The following is a 17871-nucleotide window of genomic DNA, read 5'->3' on the forward strand; positions in this document are numbered from 1 at the left end:
GAGAGCGGATTCACGAGCACGGGGCAAAAACAGCAAGAAAGAATCCCTTTGGTAGGCTCAGCAATGAGCAGTGACCACTCTTCCTTTGGCTTCCTTAAGGGGCCAACAAGTCAGTGTAATAGACAAAGTGCAATATACCCACGAAACAGGACCGCGGGCGAAATGTAAGGGGGGTGGCCCGTCCCGTCCTTGCACGTTCTTAAACGGGCTAAACGGGCCCGCCCTTGGCCCGGACTTAGCCCGGCACGACCCGCGCGCGGTCCCGCGACGCGGGGGCTGTCCTCCGATTAAATGCGCCTCCGGGCGCGGAAATGGCGAGGGCGGCTTCCGCCGCTGAGGAGCCTGGGATTAGTAGTCCCCTCCTCCGCTCGGCGGCCGCGAAGAATGGAACTGCGGCAGCGGGAGGGGGGACCGAGGAGACCAGCGTCCACAGTAGAGAACAGGTAGGTGAAGAGCTTAGCCCCTGTGAGTCTTTTCAGAGCGCCCCAATTCACTTGCTTTCCCTTCCAGGTGGAATGGATATTTCAGGTCAGGCAGCATTCCCTTTTTCCATTTGTAAAACTATGAAAGAGTCCGGCTTTGGGTCTTCTCCCCAACAAATTGGATCTTGATCCAATGGCTTGAATTTTTTCTTGGAGAGACGGACTAGATAACAGCTGGAAAAGAAATGCTTTGAATTAAATCCAAGACCACACTGCAACATCATGCTGCTTTCTCAGATACCAAAGGAAAATGTGTGCATCAGAGGAACTGCCTGCAGCGAGGGTTAAAGCCAAACTTATTTTTGTAGTAATAACAGTTTTTTTTAATGATCGATTATTGTTGAAAAGGAGAATAAAAAGGTGTCAGATTAGCCACACAGATCCAGAAGCGGCTTCTAACACGGACACCTGGTGCAAGGGAAGAGTCACGGGTACAGATATGACTGTGATCCAGTCTAACACCTGGGAAAAAGGTTCCTTCACATACATAAGCAGCAAGGGCAAGTGTCTTCAAATTCACATCCTAACCCAAAGGCTTTGAATACTTAATGACCACCAGAGGCAAAACTGGCAAACAGACGCTCATTACTGGCTAGAAGGCATAATGCTACCAGAACCAAGTTCAACCATTGATAAAGCAAAAAACAAACCTTCCATTTTGTTGAAAGAACTCCTCTTCAAATTCTCGAAGGGTTTTACGCAACTTTTTTTTCTCTGCCCTCGCTTTCCAAAGCTGCTCCAACAACTCTGGCCTGAAATTACACATTGAAAGAAATATTAAGTTTACTCATGTGTTTAAGATGGATTAAAAACAAGACAAATTGCTTAGCAATATAAAGAAATCGCTTTTGTGACGTCTTCCTAGTCGCATGGTACTTTATTTTGTGTATTCCTTGTTTCGCGGACGCGATTTCTGTTCAGTGTATGAAGCTGGCTCTGTGTATGGTATCACCACTAGGTGATGATATCGAGCACAGAGTCCGGGGGTTTCCCAAAACGTGTACAGGGCCCAATGTAAAACCCCAAGTGCTCTATTAGTGGGAGTGCGGGCGAGCAGCCTTACGCCGAACACAGAGGAGTGTATGTTTATTGCACAACAGTGATCAATAATGGACGCACGCAAGACCAATTTTAGAAAATTATACTTTTTTTTTGTAAACACTTTATTGAGGTCAGTAAAGCAATCTACATTGACAGCAATTCGATACACATCATGTATACTGGAATAGCAAGTGGCGGTATCAACAAAACAAATTGAACATGCATCTGTCCAGTAAGATTGCATAGCAGGATAACATGTATACAGTAGTGTTATTTTTCTAATAAGGCAACAGGTGTGGATGCACTGTAAATCAAAATGCACGTAAATAACAAAAAGAGGTATAAAAAAAAACAGAAATCATACGGGATATCTTGCGAGAACAGCACCTTAAGTCAGTTAGTAAGACAATGCACATAACTATCGGTGACAACCATCCTAGGGCAATACAAAAAACGATGATGACCGGCACCATCCTGTAAGGGTACAAGCACCCAGCAAGAGCCAACACAGGTGACAGGGGACAGAACAAACCACGGGCCGGATCATAGCCGCTCCACTGCCCACGGCTCCAGCAAGAATAGGCTCCAGAGCCAGGAAAGGAGAAGAACCACCGGCCCACCTGAATCAGGCCATCATTCACAAGGAAAGTAAGTGTGCCGCCACGGGGGCAATCTCAAAGCGGGTGCAAGGAGGGAGAGCTCACGAACTAACCCACCCCGGTCGGAGTGTTTGGATGTAGGGATTGAGAGGGCGCTATCTCCGCCTTTTCAGTTATATAATGGCGATAAGGGCCCCAGATATCCACGGGGCGGGAGGAGGTTGGAAGCTGTTCCGAATATTCCACGCTGTTCATATTGCAGTATGCCACGCTCCTAAGCCACGACGCGACCGTGGGGGCGCGTCGCGAGCACCAAAGCAGCGCCACTTCTCTCTTGGCCAGCAGGAAGCAAATGGACGCCAATCTGCGGGTTTTACGAGGGAAATTGGACACATACCCCAGCAGTGCAATCTCAGGCATGACAGTCAGTGATAGTGTCAGTATTTCACCCAACGTTCTGTGTATCTCAACCCAGTAGGTGTATAATTTCGGGCAAGTCCAGGAAAGGTGAGCAAAGTCAACCTGGTGGGCGCCACATTTAGGACAGTTGTGGGGTCGATCTTAAGTGAAAGCGCTGGTGTGTGGTACAGTCTTCGGAGAAATTTAAAATGTATAAGCTTGTGTCTGGCATTCATGGAGACCTCCCTGGTCATGGCACAACATGCTTCTCACTGATCGTCCGTGATCTGTGTGCCTAGATATAGCTCCCAAGCGGTACGGACCGCCTCGTCCGACGAGGGAAGTGAAAGCAAGCACAGTTTGTAAAGTTTGGACACCATGTGGGCCCCTGATGTGTTCTGTATGATGTGCGTTAGGGCCGGAGTATCTTCCGTCGGGAGAGGAAATGTGTCGAAGGTAGCTCTCAGCATCGCTCGCATTCTTGTAAGAATGAATGTGTCCATGAATGTGCGGTCTGCGAAGCGGGGATCTTCAGTGATAGTGAAGACGTGGCCATTGGGGAACAGGTCACCAATCGTGTGTAACTGGAACTTCGCCAGCGTTCTACAGACCACCGTTTCGCCCGTTATAGGAAGCCAGTGGGAGTTGGGCGGAGGAGTACAGTGCATCTATGCGAAGCAAGCGCCTAAGTTTGTCCCAGGCCCAAGTCGTTGTGGTGAGTGGGAGTATGTCCTGTTGTTCACGGGGGAGACCCTTAGGAAGAACCGTCTCAAGGCTCACCGGGAGCGCCGCGTCAGCTTCAGGCCTCAAGTGCGGAATCCTGGCATCAGGATGATACCAAGAGTGTGCGTAGGAGCACTGGGCAGCCAGGAAGTAAAGGTGGAAATCCGGGACCCCGAAGCCGCCCCGCTCGTACGGTAGCGTTAGCGTGCGCCAAGCCAGTCGTGGGCGTTTACCCCCCCATACCAATCTCAGCAATGCAGTGCGTAATCGCGTAAAAAAAACCTTGGTAAGAGAAATCGGAATATTGTTGAAGAGGTACAAAAACCGGGGGAGAACAACCATCTTTACAATGGCGATGCGCCCAGCCATTAACAAAGGGAGACGCAGCCATCTGTCAGTGTTATCCTCCAGAAAATCAAGAGCTTGGCCATAGTTTAAGTGTATAATGGACACGGTATCAAGGTGTATGTGTTTCCCCAGATATTTGACAGAGTCCTCACACCACTCCAGTGGGAGGGAGCAGGGCCATTGCATGGTGGCGGGGGTGAGGGGAAATAACTGACTTGTGCCAATTGACCCTAAGGCCAGAGTATTCGCCAAAGCGTTCAATCTCAGATAGCAGGGGTCGCAGATTGGTCTCCGGAGTGCGGACATATAAGACCATGTCGTCCGCATAGAGCGAGACCAATAGAGGGCACGTGCGGAACTGCAGCCCTCTGTGGAGATGTTTTTTCCTGTAAGTGTCGCACCAGGGGATCCATTGCCAAAATAAAAAGCAAGGGAGACAAGGGGCATCCCTGACGGGTACCTCTAGATAGAGTAAATTTGTCGGAAATGGTTCAGTTTATGCGAATGCGGGCCGCGGGGGCAGTGTACAGCAGTTCCACTGTCGCGACAAACATCGCGGGCATTCCCATCCTGTGCATCACATCTAGAAAAAAGGGCCATTCCAGCGTATCGAAAGCCTTTTCGGTGTCCAAAAAGACCGCAGCAGCAGGGGTGGCTGGATCGATTCTGTGGAGAACCGAAAAAATCGTGCGTAGGTTCAGCGATGTTGACCGCTGAGGGACAAAGCCCGATTGTGCCGGCGATATAATGGTGTTAACCAGCAACGCTAACCGCATCGCCAACACTTTGGCCAAGATCTTATAGTCCAGGTTGAGAAGCGAAAGTGGGCGATAGGAGCTGCAGACCGTGGGGTCGCGTCCTGGTTTGGGCAACAAAACTATGACCGCTTCGCGAAGAGTCGGAGGAAGAATGCCAGAGTCCAAGGCCTCTGCGTACACTTCCATAAGAATGGGCACTAGTTCTTCCTTGTATTCTTGATAAAAATCAGCTGTGAAGCCATCAAGGCCAGGCGTTGAGGACCCCTTCAAGGAGTCGGTCGCTTCCGCGATCAATTCCGGCGTGATGGGATGGGCCAAAAAATCCTGCATGTATTTCTCCAGGTACACCATAGCGATCTCATTAATGTATGGTCCCGGGTCGCGACACTCCGCCGTAAGGGCAGATGAGTAAAGATGCCGATAGTAGGCCAAAAAGGTGCTACAAATGGCGGGGGTAGTGACATGGCGATCGCCTTGCGCATCAGTTATCTCAGTAATATACGTCGCTTGACGGGGAGGGCGCAAGAGCTGAGCCAGCAATCTACCCGGTCGATCGCCCTCACCGTACTGGCGCGCCGTGTGGTATTTGCTTAAATATTTCAATTCCTTGTCTGCCGTGTCTCTGAACTCCAGGAGCAGTTCGAGGCGATGTGCCTCGTGACCCGGGGAGAGGTTAGTAAGGATCACATGCTCGACAGCCAACAACTCCTTCTCCAGGCGAGACAGAGTGGCACGGATTTCTCGCAGTGCCCCAACATGTTTAGTGATGCATACCCCCCTTATGGTAGCCTTGAACCCCTCCCATAGTGTGGCCCAGGTGGTCACCGATCCAGTATTCAGTTCAAAATAGTCCTCAATCGCGGCACGCACCTCCTCTGCAAATACCGGGTCTGTTAAAGCCCTCCCAGGAAACCTCCACTGCCGTTCGTAGCCGCCCAATCGAGGAACTGCAAGGGACAGGACAACGGGGGAATGGTCTGAAAGGGTGCGGGGAAGAGTGCAATGATCCGTGACCCAACCCGCTAATCCCGGAGAAAGTAGCCAGTAATCTATTCTGGTGCTGGTATTATGGTAGCCAGAGTGATGTGTGAAAACAGGAGAGGTGGAGTGTAGTTTGGCCTTAATGTCCAGAAGTGAGAAATGGGAGCATATGGACGCCACCGCTGCGCGGGCGAGTCGTTTGCGATCAGGGGAGGGGGACGTACTATCCCTACCGGAGTCCATCAGCATGTTGAAATCACCCCCCCATCGCCAGCATGTCTATGTCAGAGTGTAAAAGGGAGAGGTACAGGTCCTCAAAACAGGCCGGGGAGTCGACATTCGGACCATAGACTACCACAAAAGCAATTTTATGGCCATGCAACTGTCCAGATATCATTGCATATCTGCCCTCGCTATCCGCTTTGCTATGTAAGAAGACAAAAGGAATCCGCTTATGTATCAGAATTGCCACCCCACGCGCATACCTGCTGTAGCATGAAAAGACTCTGTGGGAACCCCAGCCCCTAGCAAAGGATGACGTGTCCGCCTGAGTCATGTGGGTCTCCTGTATCAAAAGGACATCTGTCCTATGCCTCTCAACGTATTGCAGTACCTGTTTCCGTTTACGGGTGGAATTAAGCCCTCTAACATTCCATGTCATCAATGTCAGACCCGACGGACCCACCTGTAAGCCTACCCGGGCCATGGTGACAGATCCAAAGGCGCGAACAATAAACGGTGATGTAACCAACCAACAATATGTGCCTCGCAAGCAAAAGACAATAATGATAATGAAAAAAAATTAAAAGGGGACCAGAAAGTACACACACATTCCCCTCCCCCCACCCCCACCCGCCACCCAGCCTCCCCGCACCACAAGAGAGGCAGAACCCAACTAGTTTTCGAGCAACAGTGCAGAAGAACAATGAACAGTAATACAAAGCTTCAGGACATTTCTGCAAATTGAAGCGTAATATGCCCCAGAAAAAAGAGCAAAACACGTAGGCATATGCCATGGGGGGAGGCAACGCCATCCCCCAAGCGGGCAACCCCACAGCACAAAATTGGAGATATTAGCAAGCATGGAAACCCGGATAAAACAACACACCCCGGTTAACAAAGAGAAACCCTCAGCTGGAGTGTCACAGGTGATCAGCCTCGGCCAGAGTCAGCAAATAAATCTGCGCTAGCTTGTGTGTCCGGCTGCTGCGGAGATGTAGGCCTAGAGCCAGAAGCCGAACCCAGCCCCTGTTTGTAGGAGCAGCAGAATTCTTGAGCGACAGCTGGAGAGTCAAAGATACGGAATCTGCCATGAACGTCCACTTTTAGACGGGCAGGGTACAGCATGCTGTATTTTAGGCCGAGATTGCGGAGAGCCGCCTTAACACTGGTGTACTTCCGACGCGCTTCCTGCACCATCAAAGTGTAGTCCGGGAAAAAGGACAGCTTACTCCCTTGCCACTGCACATCTCCCATTTCTCGTGCAGCCCGAAGGGCGACGTCGCGATCTGGAAAGTTCATGATCCTGGCGATGATGGGCCGAGGAGGCAGTCCCGGGTTCGGCTTAGGCCCCAAAGTCCTGTGAGCCCTTTCCACCACGAAGCCGGTCGTGAAGGTGTCCTTGCCAAACAGTTCAATGAGGAGCTTCTCCACAAAGGTGTCGAATCGGCCCGTGGCTGTTGTCTCCGCCACGCCAAGGATACGGATATTATTGCGCCGGCTCCGAGCTTCCAAATCCTCATTCTTGATGGCCACATCTTTGAGAATCTTCTTGACTCGCTCCAGCCTCTTCAGAGCCTTGGATGACCCGTCCTCCAAATCAGATACCCTTGATTCCGCTAGGTCCAGTCGCCGGTCGTGAGCCTGCACCGTGGAGCCGATGTCAGCCAGTTTCTTCTTTAAACTATCAAAGCGAGTGTCCATCGCCTTAAAGCCGGCGCGCATCTCCCCCATCATGGCGACCATCATGGACGTTGCGTCACCAGGATCTGGTGCCCCCTGTGCCCCCGATGCCGCGCCCGGAGGGGGATCCGCAGTAGGCGGTGGGGGTTTATCAAAATGAAGTGTCCTCTGGGCCGGGTCTTTCTACCCCATGGCTGCAGTTGTGTGGCGGGGTCGCAGACGCAGCGACAATGGCGGAGAGCAGGGATCAATTGTAGTGCAGGTGGTCGGGTATAACCCCCACCCGGGCAACTGCAGCGGGCAAGTAGTGTGGGCTCAGATCAGGAGAAAGAGTGTAAGGAGAAAGAGTGTAAGGAGGCACAGGTCAGTCACAGGTACGTCAACAGATCACTTCCAAGCAGGCACCACGTGCAGAGCGTCGCCACCTTAGTCGTGGGTGTACACCGGGTACATGTGGTGGAGCTCCTAGAGGATCCTCCATGGGATCCCATGGGATCCTCGTCACGTCATACGCTGACGACACACAACTTGTCGTTACGATCGACACAAAGTGTTCGAGCGCAGATCTGCGTTTCCAAAATTGTCTTTCCGATGTCTTCCAGTGGCTTAACAACAATCATCTAAGATGCAATAGTGCCAAGACCGAAATCATACTGCTGAGCAAAGATATATCCTTCTGCCCGAAGGACTGGTGGCCCTCAGGCTCTGAGGCCCCACCTAGCGCTGTACACTCAGCACGGAACCTGGGCGTGCAATTCGATTCATTCCTCTCTTTCGATGACCACGTCAGGATCACTGCTGGCCGCTGTTTTGGACACATCAAGTCTTTGAAAAAATTCTTTGACTTCCTCCCCATTGCAGCCCGAAAATCAGTCGCGGTAGCTCTAATACTCTCCCGACTTGATTATTGTAATGGTTTAATGGCGGGAGTAAAAAAGTCCACCCTTAAAAAGCTGCAGAGCATCCAACATGCAGCTGCCAGATTGGTGTTGGGACTTCAAAGAAGGTCATCAGCTTCAACGGCGTTGAACACTCTCCATTGGCTACCGTTACACAAAAGGATTCTTTTTAAACTTCTCCTTACTGTTTTTAAAACTATGAAAAACTCAAAGCCCCATTACTTTGCAAAGCGTTTCACACGCTACAACCCCTCACGAGTTTTGAGATCATCTGGTACAAATCTCATTACCGTTCCAAGATTCAAATGCAAAACCAGGGGCGGGAGGACCTTTACCGTCCTTGCAGCTAGGGCATGGAACAATCTACCTGTCAATCTTAGACTAACCGACAAGGAGAACACCTTCAGAAAACTCCTAAAGACCTGGGTCTACCAACAATCAGCTACCTCTGTATTGGCAGCCATCTAGCTTTAGTCTCCTCACCACATACCATCTCTCATGTACCCGCTGCTTGCTAACTTAGCGCCAAGATGCTCCTTCTGGAGCGTATGTCTGCGCTCTACAAATACCCAAAAATATCAAAATATCAAATAGAGGCAGCTCAGTAGCGTGAAACACAGAGGCGCAGCGGGGCTGCCGGGCAGCGCCGAATAAGGCTCCCAGCCCCCCCAGCAGCCGTGCAACCCACCCCCCCCAGCCCCAGCAAGGCCCCGCAGGCACCACCCCCGAGCCGCGCGAGCCCCAACCCCAGGCCCCGGCTACCCTACACGCCCGGGCCGAAGGCCCCGACCGCAGCCAGGGATCAGGGAACCCAGGGAGCAGGGACCGCGCAGCGGCAGCGGCACCCACAACAACCCAGCAGGGAGTGTTACCGAAGGGGGAGGGAGCCGCGGCCGCTAAGGCAGAGCGGGACTCACCCGGCGCTCCAGCGCAGAGGGAAGATGGTGCCGACGCCCGGAGGCTTCAGGACCCCTCCGCCGTGATCTCTGTGTCCGGCCGCTCCAGCGGCTCGGAAATGGCTCTACTGTGGCCCGCTGTCGTCCGGAGGCATTTACAGGCTTGAGGAGTGTTCAGGAGCCCCGGTCTGCATCTCCGTGTGCCGTTACAGGGCGCCCGCTCGGAGGAGCTTCACTGCGGAGCCGCCATTCCGCTCGCCGCCAAGGCCACGCCCCCCTTAGAAAATTATACTTTGTATTTTATTTTGAAGACCAAGATCTTTGCAATAAGGTAAGTACGTTTTTAATTAAAAATACTTTTCACTTTGAAAAATCGAAAATTTTCTGCACAGTTTAATGTTATCCTAAGTGGAAAACAATATCTTGGTTAAACAGGTAAGTAATGCACTTATTCCAGTCTTCAGGACCAAAATTCAGCAAGAGCCAGCTGATTACCAAAACTGCACCACCGGCACAGGGGCGGCCGGGTGGAGGTCCAAATCGGAGATCGACCCAATGTTTTTCAATGGAGACTGGGCGTGTCTGAAACCACACAGCTTGGAGGAAGGTAAATTTGTTGCAGGGTCCAGGCTTTGGGGGTTAGCACCAGCACAGGAGGGGCCAAAAAGCAACACCAAACATACCCAACTAGGGGCACAGGGGTGGCAGGTTGCAGGATGCAAAATCAGTATCGAGTGCCCAATGCTTTCCTACAGAGATTCTTCTTTTCGCAAACAGGCTGCAAGCGTGGCACCTGAGGTTGCAGGAGGGAGACCAACAATAGCAGAGGTAAGTAACGACTTAGAGGGTCATAGGGGCACCGTCAATTCCGCTCACCAAGGCAGAGGGGCTTCAGGTGCAGGGATGCTTTTCGAAGTCGGAATCTTCTTATCAGAGCCGGTTGAGGTTGGAGGTGCCTCTGTATTTACATTGCAGGCACTGCCACGGAGACCAGGAGAGGTCAACCAATGCTGGACTGAGGGTCATGCTCGCTGGGGAGACTTCACTGCACAGGTGAGCCACTCAGACTCGAGCCATGGGCGTCGTGCAAAGTGGAAGAGACGCAGATCTGCCTGGATCTGGGGTCCTTGGAGCTAGTTTCCTCTTGGACAGGTCTGCTGTCCACAGGAGATTGGAGTCTTTTTCAAAGAAAACTGTCCGTCCGGAGTTTTCAGAGGTCGCTGGCTGCAAGACTGGTTGCAAATTCCAAGAAGCCAGTAGAGCTGGGGCCACAGCAGTCTTCTCAGCAGAGTCATCTTTCTTCTTAGGTCATCGCAGATCTAGTTTCTATGTCTAGGAGAGTCCCCTAAATACTAGATTAAGGTTATGTTAAAATGTTTCTAAAGCACTCGAATACTCATGGGTGTCTTTGCTCTAGTTGGGAATAGCAGTGAAGATGAGATCAGCAGAGGACTAAGGGTTAAAAAGCTAGGTTTGTGTTCGTTTCCTAAAGCTCAGTAATGTGGGGGCTGCTTTAATATTTATAGGCAGACTGTTCCAGAGAGCCGGGGCTTCCGAAGAAAAACTGCCTCCCCATTGGAGTCTCTTAAAACTGGGACGCAAGACCGCCAGGGAGTTTTTTGATCGCAGGTCTCTATTGGGTATGTACCAAGAAAGGGACCGTTAAGGAAACTAGGACCTAGATCAATCAAGGTTTATAGGTGAGGCACAGCCCCTTGAAATTAATACGGATCTTTACTGAACGCCAGTGAAACTCTTTGATGGAGGCAGAAACTGGATGCAACTTGGGAAGATGAAAGATAAGCCCAGCCGCAGCATTCTGCACGCTTTGGAGTTACTTCACATATTGTTTTTGAAGTTTAACAAAAAGTCTGTTGCAGTAATCCAATTTCGTAAGTATTCGTAAAGAAATTAATGTTTTTCTTGAGTTGAGAGTAATAAATGGAAGAATCTGCCTGATGATTCTCAAAGTGTTGAAGGTGGACTGGACAACTGAGCGGATATGCTTATTAAAGGTCAGATTGTCACCAATTGTTATGCCTACATTTTTTGCTTTTTGGACTGTGATTGGGAGAGTTCCCAACCCTGCTGGCCAGCATGCTGGGCTTCAAAGCTGACATTTATTACCAAAGAGTATCACCGCAGTTTTCTCTGAGCTCCATTTGAGACGATGTCTTCCCATTCATTCACTAACCGCTCGCATACAGTTATGAAACCAAGAGATAGTGACTTCTGTATTGTTGGTGGCTGATACAACAATTTGAGTATCGTCTGTATAAGATGTGGGGGGAAAATCCAAAAGATCTAATTAGGGAGGACAACTCTGAAACATAAATATTGAAGATTAGAGGGCTTAGCGAAGATCCCGGAGGAACCCCGCATGGAAGAGAGAAGTAATTGGATGAACATTTTTTCCAGCATGACTAAATGACTTATGTCTGTTAGAAATGATTGGAGTAGGGCAAGAGTTTCATCAGCAATGCCCAATTTTTTGAGGCGTCGACAAGGGTAACATGATCGACCAGGTCGAAGGCCGCTGACAGGTCAAGTAGAACAAGTGCTGCAGAGCCTCGTTTGTCCAAGATTGGTTTTTTATTAAGGCCGTCTTTGTACTATGTTCAGCCCTAAAGCCGAACTGAGAAGCATCCAGCAGATGATTTTCCTGAATAAACGACGTAAGTTGTGTGTTGATCAGTTCTTCCACTATTTTGTGGTAAACATCTCGTTGAAGATGTTAACTAGAAATTAAGCAATCGGAACCGGAATCTGTTTTAATATGGAGTGGGGACAAGGATCAAAAGGTGATCTTTTTTTAAGGTAGTTTTGGGGAGGGGCAATGGGCACCTTACGGTTATATTCCATATAGGTACCCTGATATAGGCTCCGACAACATAACACTTCACCTATATTCTCCCCTACATTGCATACACTGACCAGGGACGCTGAGGTTCCTGCATGGAGATACTCCAGCTCACAGTGGTCTAACATTCCTTGCGGGGTGTCCAACCTGAGAACAGGACGGGGTCCCACAGGCTCTTAATCAAGGTAATAGGGTTAAATTTATCCTAGAGGGATCCTTGGCTTAACATCTACACACATGCTAGGTACACTTGGGTACATCTAGTTAGGGAAGCATCGTAGAAGTACGCACTTTTATTATCATGTATTTTATATACTCGTATGTCCTCATGATTATTGCAAGATGGTAGAGCTATCATCTTTTAATTTCCTACTGCTTCTAATCATTTAGATCTGTTACTGTCTAGTGGTTGTTGCAGCTCATCTACTTTACACTAGAATAACGACCGTTCAATAAATGCTTATTGAAAAACTTCCAGACCGTTAATTCTACGTATCTCTCTGAGACTAAGTGAGCACGAATGACTGAGTGAAAAGTAGGACATTGTTTCCATGGTCCTGGGCATCTGGGTTGTCATGTTCGAAGGTTGCCAAGAACTATTCTCTCCTTGGTAAGAGGAGATTCTAGTGGCACTGTGAGCGAGCTGATACAAAAAGGCCAGCATACCCAGTGGGGGTGTTTAGAATCTGTCTGACACCAATCATACATTGTATGATATCCGAACACGCAGATCCTGTACAGTTTTATAGGAGCTACATGTCATGGCACCGCCAACTGTTCGCATGAGCGGAAGCCATTTAGTTTGTGGCATCCATTTTAGTTAGCCATGTGTTTGCCATGTGCTGAGTCATCATCTATAGTTCACTCCTTCAGCACTGAGCCTGAGCACTGCGCATGCTCAGAGAGGCCTGTAGCTGCTGGAATGCACCGGTTACAGAATTAACTGTCAGGCTATTTAACTGATGTCAGCAACTTTGTAACTCCTCCCACTCTATTACTAACGAATATGCTACTTACCAGTATGCATCTGTTCTTGGCATGTAGGGCTGCTGACATTCATATCTGTGCATACATCGCCGCCTAGTGTTGGGTCCGGATGATTGCCCATTGTTGTCCTGGAAGAGGCTTCGAAGTATCACGAGATAGGTGCCTCCTCCCCTGGACTACAGTGCTCATGGGCATCCTCTCCATCCTCAGATTGTTTTTCGCCATTGTGACAGAAATGGAGTGTAGTACAGTAAGTGATGACCATGCTAAGAGTAATTCTGAGTGCTGCAGCCGCTACAGGCGCCGGGGAGGAGGGCGGGCGATATGAATGTCAGCAGCCCTACATGCCAAGAACAGATGAATACTGGTAAGTAGCATATTCGGTTCGAGGCATGTGGGCTGCTGAATTCATATCTGTGCATAGAATACATAGCAGTCCCTCCATTAGCGGCGGCCGCCCGTGCCAGCTGCCTGCTGTTTGGAGTGCACATCTACGCAGTAGTGTTTGGTAAATGTGTGTATGGTAGACCATGTGGCTGCTCTACATATTTCTTCTAAGGGAATGTTTCCCAGGAAAGCCATGGATGCCCCTAACTTTCGTGTTGAGTGGGCTCTTGGGGGAATCGTTAATGTGCGCTTAGCCTTTTGATAGCAAATCTGTATGCACTTAACGAACCATCTGGCTATACTTGCTTTTGAAATGGGGTTGCCTTTGTGCTGTGGTGAAAAGGCAACAAACAGTTGTTTTGTCTTTCTGAAATCTTTTGTCCTATCTATGTAGTACATGAGAGCTCTTTTGACATCTAGTGTGTGGAGCATTCTCTCTGCCACTGAATCTGGATTCTGGAAAAACACAGGTAGTTCTATAGTTTGATTCATATGGAACTGTGAAACCACCTTAGGCAGAAACTTAGGGTTAGTGCGTAGTACCACCCTGTTGGAGTGAATCTGTATGAATGGCTCTTGGATAGTTAGTGCTTGAAGTTCACTAACTCGTCGTAGCGATGTGATTGCTATTAGGAAAACCACTTTCCACGTTAAGAATTGAATCTCGCATGAGTGGAGAGGCTCAAAAGGTGGACCCATCAGTCTGGTAAGGACCACATTTAGGTTCCATACAGGTGCTGGTGGGTGTCTGGGAGGAATAACTCGTTTGAGTCCTTCCAGAAAAGCTTTGATGGCAGGCACTCTGAAAAGTGAGAGATGCCGCCTGTTTTGGAGATAAGCTGCTATTGCGGATAAATGTATACGAATGGAAGCGTAGGCCAGATTGCATTTGTATAGATGTAATAGATAACAGATGATGTTTTGAGTAGATGCATCTAGCGGATTAATGTAATTATTGGCACAATAAATGACGAATCGCTTCCATTTGGCTGCATAACATGCTCTAGTTGTGGGCCTCCGTGCCTCCTTTAGGATATTCATGCAGTCGGGAGGCAGGTTGAGGTAGCCAAATTCTAAGACCTCAGGAGCCAGATCGCCAGGTTGAGCTGTTGCGGATCTGGATGCTGAATGTCGCCATGGTTCTGCGTCAAGAGTCTGGGTGTGAGGTGCAGCCTTTGATGCGGTACCACGGAGAGTTCTAGAAACGTGGTGTGCCATGGTTGGCGTGCCCACGTTGGAGCAACCAGGATGAGAGTCATCGAGTGTTGCCTCAGTTTGCGTGCCACCAGCGGTATTAGCGGTGCTGGGGGAAAAGCGTACGCAAATCTGCCTGACCAGTTCATCCATATCGCATTTTCCTGCGACTGTGGGTGTGGGAACCTGGCGGCAAAGCTTCGGCATTTTGCGTTCTCCTTTCTGGCGAACAGGTCTGTCTCTGGATGACCCCACCTTTGGAAGTATGGGTGGAGTACTGATGGATGTATCTCCCACTCGTGCATTTGGTGGCTGTGCCTGCTGAGCAGGTCCGCCATCTGATTGTCCTTTCTTGGGAGGTGTTCTGCCATGAGGATGATGTTTCTCTGAATGGCCCACTGCCACATGCTCTGAGCCATATGAGACAACTGTGGAGTGTGTGTGTACCTCCGTGCTTCTGTATGTAGTACATGGCAGTCATGTTGTCCGTCTGGATCAACACTACTTTGTTGCACAAATGTACTTTGAATGCTTTCATCGCCATGAAGATTGCCATCAGTTCCAGAAGGTTCATGTGCATCTTTCTCTGCTGTATCGTCCATAGTCCCTGCACTGTGTAGTGGAGTACATGAGCTCCCCATCCCTGGAGAGATGCGTCCGTTGTCAGTATTATCTGTGGTACAGGCTTTTGGAACGTTCGGCCCCTGCAAAGGTTTTGTGGGTTCCACCAATGCAGAGAGTTGTATGCGCGACCGGTCACCAACACTAGGTCTTTCAATTGTCTGTGAGCCTGATTCCACTGACGTGCTAAGCACTCCTGAAGCGGACGCATATGTAGTCTCGCGTGCGGGAATATGAAGATGCAGGAGGCCATCATGTCTATCAACTGCATGAACACTCATGCTGGAAGCGAGTGTTGAGGTCTCAATTTTTGTATCAGCAATTGAATGCTGTTGATCCTCACTGAATTTGGCTGTGCTTTGGCTGCCAGTGTGTCTATTGTCGCGCCCAAGTACTGCCGTACGTGGGCGGGCTGAAGGTGGGACTTTGGATAATTCAGTGAAAATTCCAGGCTGTGAAGTAGGTGAATGGTGTGGGACATGTGGGTGGCACATTGCTGGGCCGACTTTGCTTGGATAAGCCAGTCGTCCAGATAAGGGTAGACATGAACGTTCTGTCTCCGTAGGTGTGCAGCCACTGTCGCTAGGCACTTGGTAAACACCCTGGGTGCTGTCGTCACTCCAAAAGGGAGGACCTTGAACTGATAATGCTGATCCTGAATGGTAAATCTGAGATATTTTCTGTGTGACGGGTGTACCGGTAAATGGAAATATGCATCCTTTAGATCTAGTGTTGCGAGGAAATCTCCCTGACTGAGTAACGGTAGAACCTGCTGTAATGTGAGCATGTGAAAATGTTGACAGGATGTACTGGTTTAGGGGCCTGAGGTCCAGTATGGGTCTGAGGGATCCGTAATTTTTTGGAATCAAGAAGTACAACGAGTACACCCCTGTACCTCTTTGTTCCACAGGCACGAGCTCTATGGCTCCTTTTTGCAGCATGCTGACCACCTCTTGCTGCAATAACTGTATATGCTCTGCGGACATAGGACGATGTCTTGGGAGTATGTTGGGTGGAGTGGATGTTAACTCCAGACAATAACCGTACTGGATAAGCTGCCTCACCCACCTGTCTGTAGGGATGGTTTTCCAGACCGGCAGGAACTGTTGTAGTCTCCCCCCGACCGGTGTTATATGGTCGGGGGTAGTGACAAGACGTCACTGTTTGTTGGTGGCGGAGGATCGGGAGCTGTTTCCACGACCCCTGCCCTTGGTGCTGTTTCCACGATAGCCACCCCTATTGTTCTTGTTGTAGGTGGTCTGCGTGCCTCCTTTTCTATATATTGTGTCTGCTGGGACACCTGGCCTCTGGAAGCTCCTTGATTGTTGGAGCGACGAAAAGAACCATCCCTGAACTGCTGGGACTGTAGCGCTCCTATAGACTTTGCCGTCTGTGTCCTTTTTAATTTTTTCCAAGGTGGTGTCCACTTCTGGGCCAAATAAGTAATAGGGGTTAACTGGCTGATTGAGTATGGTGGTTTGTATCTCAGGCTTGAAACCGGAGATTCTCAGCCAGGCGTGTCTACGTAACATAACGCTTGTATTAATAGCCCTGGCTGCAGTGTCTGCTGCGTCTAGCGCACACTTAATAGACGCGTTGGAAATAAGTTTTCCTTCTTGTATTAGCATTTCTGCTGCCTCCTTGTACTCATCTGGCAAGTGTTGTAACAGGGTTTCAAGTGTATCATAATGAGCCCTGTCGTATCTGGCTAAGAGTGCCTGTGTGTTGGAGATTCGCCAGGCATTGGCCGTTTAAGCTGCCACCCTTTTCCCTGAGGCTTCTAGCACCTTAGATTCCTTGTCAGGGAGAGGAGCATCACCCGTGGTTTGAGAGTTCGCTCTTTTACGAGCCTTTGAAACAACTAGCGAGTCCAATGGCAACTGTCCCTTGATATATGTAGGGTCCACAGGTGCTGGTTTGTATTTTTTTTCAATCCTGGGGTTTATCACTCTTGCCCTTGTGGTCTCCTTAAAGATGTCTCCAGCGTGTTTCAGGACACCTTTTAGCATGAATAGAGTCTTGACAGTTCTCTCTGAGGTTGAGAAGGTGTCAAATAAAAAGTCCTCTTCAATAGGGTCAGCATGGAGTTGGACATCGTGATTTTTTGCTGCCCTCTCAATAAGTGCTTAAAACGCAGCTGTGTCTTCTGTAGGTGAGGTTTTAACCGAATAGATATTGCTGTTGGGGCATTTTGTGGCTCCCCTGGGTCAACAGCGTCTGTCCAGGGTTCTTCTGGATCAGTGTCGACAGGATAATTGTATTCCTCATTGTCAGCATCCTCTACATCCACATCTGAATGTGTGGGTGAAGAAGGAGCAGGCTCTCGGCCATAGTTTTTTAGAGGTTCAAAAAGAAGAGGTGATGTCGCTGAATCCCTCTTTTTCTTTAATGGAATTTTATACGACTCCATTGGCTGTTCTGGGACGATCTTTCGCTTGTGGATGGAAAGTCTACCAGTGTCAGCGTCGATGAATTGCCTCAGCTGGTCTTCTTGCAGAGGATATCGATGCTTTGTGGCCTGTTCAGTAGTTGTAGGCTTTAGCCCCATGGACACCTTCTTGGCCGCTTCAATGCCCGTGTGCGGGGCGAACGCCTTAGGTGTCACTGGCGGCGGCAGTATAAACTTAATCGGTGCCGACGCCTTCGGAGTCTTACTGACTGTCTTTGGGGGTGGAGTGGCCTTTGGTCCGACAGCTATAGCTTTTTTCTCAATGCGCTGCATCGAGTCCGACACTTGCTTTGAAAAAGAGGCGGATGGTTGTGTCGACTCGATGGGATCTTTAGAGCCACTGTG

General features: G+C 49.6%; 1 protein-coding gene across 4 annotated transcripts in view; it reads right to left on the minus strand.

Annotated features, from left to right (window-relative positions):
* FAM13B (family with sequence similarity 13 member B) overlaps positions 1–17871 on the minus strand; it is a 476175-nt gene that overhangs the window by 49986 nt on the left and 408318 nt on the right. For all 4 annotated transcript variants that reach the window (XM_086942255.1, XM_086942256.1, XM_086942257.1 and 1 more), the window contains one exon: positions 1133–1234. In XM_086942255.1, coding sequence (XP_086798381.1) covers positions 1133–1234 — 102 coding nt within the window. The remainder of the gene's footprint in view (positions 1–1132; positions 1235–17871) is intronic.

This window comes from Lissotriton vulgaris, chromosome 10 (assembly GCF_964263255.1).
Source record: "Lissotriton vulgaris chromosome 10, aLisVul1.2, whole genome shotgun sequence".
NCBI classification, from domain to species: domain Eukaryota; kingdom Metazoa; phylum Chordata; class Amphibia; order Caudata; family Salamandridae; genus Lissotriton; species Lissotriton vulgaris.